Source organism: Orycteropus afer, unplaced genomic scaffold, assembly GCF_000298275.1.
Source record: "Orycteropus afer afer isolate SDZICR_OR568_19922 unplaced genomic scaffold, OryAfe1.0 scaffold00323, whole genome shotgun sequence".
Lineage (NCBI taxonomy): Eukaryota > Metazoa > Chordata > Mammalia > Tubulidentata > Orycteropodidae > Orycteropus > Orycteropus afer.
Genome location: NW_006921910.1, coordinates 255,155 through 261,994, shown reverse-complemented (window position 1 = coordinate 261,994; position 6,840 = coordinate 255,155). Strand labels below are relative to the sequence as shown.

At 45.5% G+C, this 6,840-nt stretch overlaps 1 protein-coding gene across 1 annotated transcript in view; it reads right to left on the bottom strand.

The window, feature by feature from the left end:
* CLCN4 (chloride voltage-gated channel 4) overlaps positions 1-6,840 on the bottom strand; it is a 52,145-nt gene that overhangs the window by 6,189 nt on the left and 39,116 nt on the right. The window contains exon 10 of the mRNA XM_007951977.2: positions 3,129-3,345. Within this exon, the coding sequence (XP_007950168.2) occupies positions 3,129-3,345 (217 nt within the window). The remainder of the gene's footprint in view (positions 1-3,128; positions 3,346-6,840) is intronic.

Sequence of the window (6,840 nt, the reverse complement as noted above, 5' to 3'; positions counted from 1 at the left end):
CCAGCCACTCCTCGGAAGGAAGGTTGGGCAATCCTACTTCCGTAGTGATACTGCCTCGGAAACCCAAGGAGGGGTCGCTATGAGTCGGGGCCGACTTGACGGCACATAACAACAACAACAACAGTTGGTGACTCCTAGAACCCCGTTTCCCTCCTGATTTTTTAGTTGCTTGGGGGCTAACTGTCACAGCAAGGGCCCATTGCATGTTTTCAACTAGAAGTAAATTCTTTCTCAAGGGTGTTATTATCCAATTCCTTGCCAAATAGCCCTGCTTTCTTGGTTGCGGAAGTTCCTGGGTGGTGCAGATGGTTATGCGCTTGGCTGCTAACTGAAAGGTTGTTGAAGGTTCAAATCCACCCAGAAGCCTCTCAGAAGGAAAGCCAGGTGATCTCCTTCCAAAAACAAGCACAGTTCTACTGTGACACAGATGGGGTCACGAGGTGAAGGCAACTCAAGGGCAACTGGTTTGGTTTGAATTTGGTGGTTGCAGTAGCTTCCAGAAGCCCCTGCCTCTTTAGAAAAGATCAGCCAAGGCCTCTAGACCTAAGGCATGTTGGAGGCTTGAAAGCCCAGGTAACGAAAAGAGGTTTTCTCCTAGAGTCTGATGAAATTTTGTTCCAGCTCTGACAATTCGAGTTAATGTGAATGGAAGAGTGATATAAGGAGAGGCACTTCATCACAGGGAGGGACTGCTATTTAAGGGCAGTTGGGGCTCTCAATGAGGGCCCCCTCCTATGCAGTAGCAGCCAAATGAGTTCCAATCTCCATCAGGAGGATTCGCTCCCCCTCCCCACGCCCAAGAAGGCTTTGCTGCAGGGTGCTTAACCCTGACACTAGTGACATTTGGGGACAGATCATTCTCTGGGGTGGGGCTGTACACTGTAGGATGTTGAGCAGCATCCCTGGTCTCCACCCACTAGATACCAGTAGCATCCCTGGGGCTGTAACAACCAAAAATGTCTCTCCAGATGCTGTCTTGGAGACATTATTGAAAGATGAGCCATTCGCTTGAAGTAGTCAGGAAACTTCACTCTTCAAGCTCTCTAACCGTCGTGTCTGAAAGTCACGTCGGTTAGGATGGCACTGGGGAAATGGGAATTCAGGCGCTTCCTTCAGCTCCTGCATAAATTGTGCCCTGGCCTGTGATGGTAATTATCACAAAATAAACCTGAACCTCAACCCAGAAGGAGGTGACATCAAATCCAGCATGGCTCATTAGTGGCTTGAAATGTTCTATTTGATTTTTAAATCAAGTGTTTGACTTTTAGTCCCTTTGGATAGCAGTTCAAGTGAATTCTAAATGACTAAATCTATGACCAAGAACATACTTCAGATTTGAACACGTGGGTTCTTGAGATGGCTGCCCAGTTTCACACCCCTGGGGACCACTGAGCAGGGCCTGGTGAAAATCTGGCATATTGCCCACACTCATTGTTCCTTTCTAGAACTGCTGTCCAGATAATCTCACGTAATTCCCTCAGAGCCACGGAGACTTTCTGGTATCTGGTCTTCTGGGGGCAAAGATTTCTCTGGATTCCTGGTCTGGGTTCCTAATGACCTTGGGCCCCAGGGCCAGGCCCTCAGCCACCTCCAGCATGGACAGCACAGGGGGTGGGGGTTCATCAAAAATGCAGGCTGGCCTGATGGGGCCTGGCCTGGCTGAAAGCCGAGCATATGAAAGGCCCACTGACAAGGATCCCTCGCCAGCACTAGCCTATCAGCATCTGTGTCTGTTTAAAGGGCGAGAGCAAGAGAGAGTGTGATTTTGTTGGCTCGACAAACATTCAGAGCCAATTTTGGCACCCAGTTCTTCACAGGAAAGCCTCAGGAGGCTCCAGGAGGTGTGAGTGGGTGTTCAGGGCAATTTCCTGCCTGAGTTGGAAACCCCAATAATAACTGACATGGGGTCACTATTTTAAGGGAAAGGAAAAACTGCTATACACTGAAGATGACCCGGTTGATCACTGGGCTTTGTATCCTGTTGTTGTTGTTGTTGTTATGTGCCGTCGAGTCGGCCCCGACTCATAGCGACCCCTCCTTGGGTTTCCGAGGCAGTATCACTTGTATCCTGAGTGCTGGAAATTCAAGGACAGAGTGCCAACTGCAAGGTTCTCCAAGCAGAGTACCTAGACTAGCAACATCAGCAAATGCAAATTATCACACATGCATGCATGCACACACATGTCCTCAAATCTACACGGTTGCCCTGATGTGTTGGGAGCAACGCCCAGCCACATCTGGGGTGAGACCTTTCCCTCTGATCGCAGGTCACCCACCTTCTGCACCCTCATACTAACTCGAAGCTGTAGCCCCTCCGACTGCCAGGTCCACAAGCACGCTGCATGTCTTTCTTCAAGGTAAAGCATCTTATATTACAGTATTTAAGTAGTCCTTAACCATTTGACAGGTGTAAAACTGGGCTACAATTCTTCTTAAGGTCCCATCTCTCTCTCTCTCTCTTTTTTTAATGTCACTAATGTTTTGGAGTGCTGCGCTCCCAACCCCATTTTTCCCACCACCCCTCTGGTTTTTGTTCGACGTGTTTGCCTAGTGATTGATTTGGAAGCCTGCATAAGGAGCCCTCGTGGCACAGTGGTTAAGTGTTCAGCTGCTAACTGAAAGGTTGGCAGTTCAAACTCACCCATTTGCTCCATGGGAGAAAGATGAGGCAATCTGCTTTTATAGCCTTGGAAACCCTATGGGGGTCCTAAAGGGTCATCATGAGTCAGAATCAACTTGAAGGCAATGGGTTTGGTTTTTGTTTTTTGTAAGGTGCATAAGAGAGGAACTATCTATACCTTCTCCCCAAGTCCAGTACCATGTAGGCGGTAGAAAGGCACCCCCAACCCCTTCTCCTCTGGCTCCTCCCTGTTTTGATTAATCTGCAGAGTTAGCCCAGGCAGCAGTTCCAACTGGAAGCTTCTCCCCCATTCCAGGACACACTGGACGCCTTCTGTTCTGCCTTCCCAAAGCTCCCTGTCTGCTTCCTCTCAATGCACTCACCACAACTTAGTGACACCACCTGTCGAGGACAGAGGGACCCCAGTGGACCGAGACCTCCTTACGTGCTGCAGCACATCTTATTCATCTTTGTCTCAAATTCCATCAACACCTATCTGGCCACTCACCCACTCCGTGTCACCAGGCACTGCCGGAGCCCCAGTTTCCGGAAGATGTCCACCACCGTCTCCATGGGGGTGTGGTCCGTCACTGTGAAGGGGCTGAGGTTCAGGATGCGCCGCAGCTTCAGGGGGTGTGGGCTGTTGGCCGGCAGCTCAGGGGGCTCCTCGGTAAAGTACATGATGGAATTGCTCACAATACCTTCCTGCCTCTGTCTGGCGTTCTCTAGATTGGGGTCGATAGGAAAAATAAGTCACACGAAAATCTCTTTCTCAGTGATTCCCCCTACCCATACCCACACGTGTTCATGTATGTCTTCCTTCCACCAGAATTTTAGAATCCCACAGAAAATGGGGTTCAGAGGGCAAACTGCACATTCTTAATGAGGGGCTTAAGCCAAACATCTGTGAAATTTGCATCTCTTGAGCTACTGCTGTGCAAGGGTCCCTCTGCTGGGACCGGATCATTCATTCCCTGCCACAGTCTGAAGGATGGGCCTGCTCAAGATGGCTCCAGTGGAGGAATCTGCTGCTTCCATCCTGGACTGCAGGGCCCCAAAATGGCCCAGGGCCCTCCATGCTTTCTTTCCTAAGACTCTCACACCTCATCTTGGCCTGAAGTTTCACATCACAAGACACCGCACTTAGCTGCCCACAGAGCTTAAGACATTGTTTTCACAAGGTAACTCTTAACCGGCCCAAACAGTACTATGAATCCTGAAAGGGATGAGATACCAATAGGACCAGCCAGGCTCACAGCCCAGAAATGCAGCTCAGTCCCAAATATGACAACTGGGACCAAAGAAACATCCCTAGAAAAGCCACTTTGCCCTCCAAGCTTCCTTGGATCTCCTCCTCTAAAAGTGGGCCATTTCATGGATTTCTCAAGAAAGACAGTAAAACTGTTATGGTAACAATTAGCCTACTTCTGTCTGTAGAGAAGGCCATGTGAAAGAAAGCTGAGAAAAAGTAGGGTAACAGGAACTCATTAGAAATACAGCTTAATGCAGTGCTAGAAACCCAGGCTATTTTAAGTCACACATGAAATAAATCCACCAGTCTCAAGATATTTCTCCAAGGCGATTTTCCTTCTGTTGGAATTTTAATCTTTCTTTTGGTTCATGGGAAAAGGTTAGGGAAAAATGTACAGTGAGGTTTGCCTTAAAATGGATCCTGGTTTCTAGAAAACCTTTTTGCCTTCTCAAAGACGACTATTCACCTACATTGTGCTTTCAAAAGTAAAATTTGCACTGCCTCCTCCAAGGGCATTTACTGCAAGAGAGTAGTCTAATGGAAAATTGGCAGCATTCGGGGTCAGGCTGAGTCTAAAAAGGAGTCTCTGTTGAAAAGAGGAACTGAGGGCCTGCTGGGCAAATGCCTGTACATTATGTGGGTCAGGTTAAACTGAGTTACATCAAAGGGGATGTGATCAACCACAAATACAGATGACATTGGTATACACATCTTCAAAGGTGGATTCCGCTGCATGATATGCACTGCACTCTTCTTTCCAAAATCAAGATGTTTCCATCCTTAAGCACTAAGGCCAGGAGGCAACAGTCAACACACACTCATTTGCTCATTTTCCTAGATTGATTGGTTCTCTAAAAATCCCATAGAACAGGAATTTCACTCATTTCAACAATCAGATTGAATGTCAGGCTTGGATGAGTCACAAACTCCAATCTAGAACTGATTACATGGATTTTCTGAACCCCTTACAAAACTATATACAACTAGGGACTTCAGTAAAATGGAGAAATAGGCAGATAAGTAACACAGACCCTCTTCAACAAAGAAAAGAAAAACCAATTGACAGAGATACAGAAGATAATCCTGGAGCCCTGAGCTTTGAAAGGAACTATACAGTAGTGGATTAGGCACCAACTAATGGAAAAACGTGAACATAAACAGTGAGTACAGAGATGGTTGGAGCTGCAGACTGTCAGCTACTCTGACGGGACCAAAAGCCTGAATATCTCCAAGAGGTGTTGGGACCTGAGAATTGACCTAAAGATCAGCCCTGGTCACCAAGGGCTGCAGGGATGACTGTGTGCGCTGGTGGCCTATGACTAGGAAGGGAAACAGCAAGGAGGGAGACAACCTGAGCTGTTGATTTTCCGCTGTCCAGAGGGCACAGCCATTTTGATTGTTTACAAGCAGCAGCCATTTTGGATATTTAAAGTGACCGAGGGCGCAGCCATTTTTAATCTTTATAAGTGGCAACCATTTTGGACTTTAAAGTGATAGCATTCTCATTCGGATTCCAGGGACCTAAGAATAGGCTCTGTTTGCCAAGGTCGGCAGGGACATATGAGAGGCTGACAACAGGAAAGGAGACAGGTGGTGAGTGTATAAGTGCTGTCAACTAGAGAATAGAAGAGTACAGTACCCTGCTTGCGTAGATAACATACAAAGAAAACAAAAATCATGAGCAAGCCATTCCAACATACAATCACCAATTAAATATAAACACAAAAATGTCACAATGCCTCAGAGACAACAGAGTATCACAGTCCACACAAAGAAGTAAGAGAAAGCAGGAGAAACAAGGGACCAGGATACAGACACAAAACCCATCCCTGAGGAAGAGGCAGCATTGGAACTCCCTGATAAGGAATTCAAAAGAATTATATTTAGGTGTCTTCAATGAATTGAGAGAGAAATCAAGGAGAAAACCCTAGAACATTTTCAAAAGACAGTACAAGAACAAAATGGCAAAATAAATGAAAAATTAGAAATGATACAAAATCTAAACCCAGAAATCCAGAAGATTAATACTAAATTTTCAGAAATACATAAGACATTGAATGGGCAAAGGAGCAGAACTGAATCAATGGAAGACAGAATTAGAGAGACTGAAGGCAAATAACTGAACACTTCTTTGGAAAGGGATCAATCAGAAAAAAAGATCGAAACAAAAAGAAGAAAGCCTAAGGTTCGTGTGGGATGCCATCAAAAGGAATAACCTACGTGTAATCAGAATTCCAGAACAGGAAGACACAAATAAAACCACAGAGAAAATTGTCAAAGATTTGTTGGAAGAGAATTTTCCTGGTATAATGAAGATGAGAATATATCCATTCAGGAAGTTCAACGAACCCCAAACAGAATAGACCCCAAAAGAAAATCACCAAGACAAATCATCATCAAACTTACCAAAATCAAAGACAAAGAAAGAATCATGAGAGCATCATGGGAAAAACAAAAAGTTACCTACAAGGGGCAACCAATAAGACTAAGCTCAGATTTCTCAACAGAAACCATGCAGGTGAGAAGATGATGGGATGGTATACATAAAACACTGAAAGAGAAAAATTTCCAACCAAGAATTATGTACGCAGCAAAATTGTCCCTCAGATATGATGGTGAAATTAGGACATTTCCAGAGAAGCTGAAATTAAGGGAATTTGTTAAAACCAGGCCAACCTTACAAGAGATGCTAAAGGGTGCCCTTTGGACACAGAAGCAACAACAGCCAACAACACCTGACACACATGATGATATAACCCAGAAACCAACCCAGCTATGGAGGTATCCAAAGTCAAGAAGCCTACAAGATTGTAAATAGGGAACCAGAGACATCAATTGACAAATGAGGACAAGTACAAACCAAAAAGAGGGAAAAAAACTGTGTAGTTACACAACTTCTAGATGGAAGGGAAGTCAAGACAACTACGATAGAATGGACTATTCTAAACTTGGGAAGAAAACTATAAAT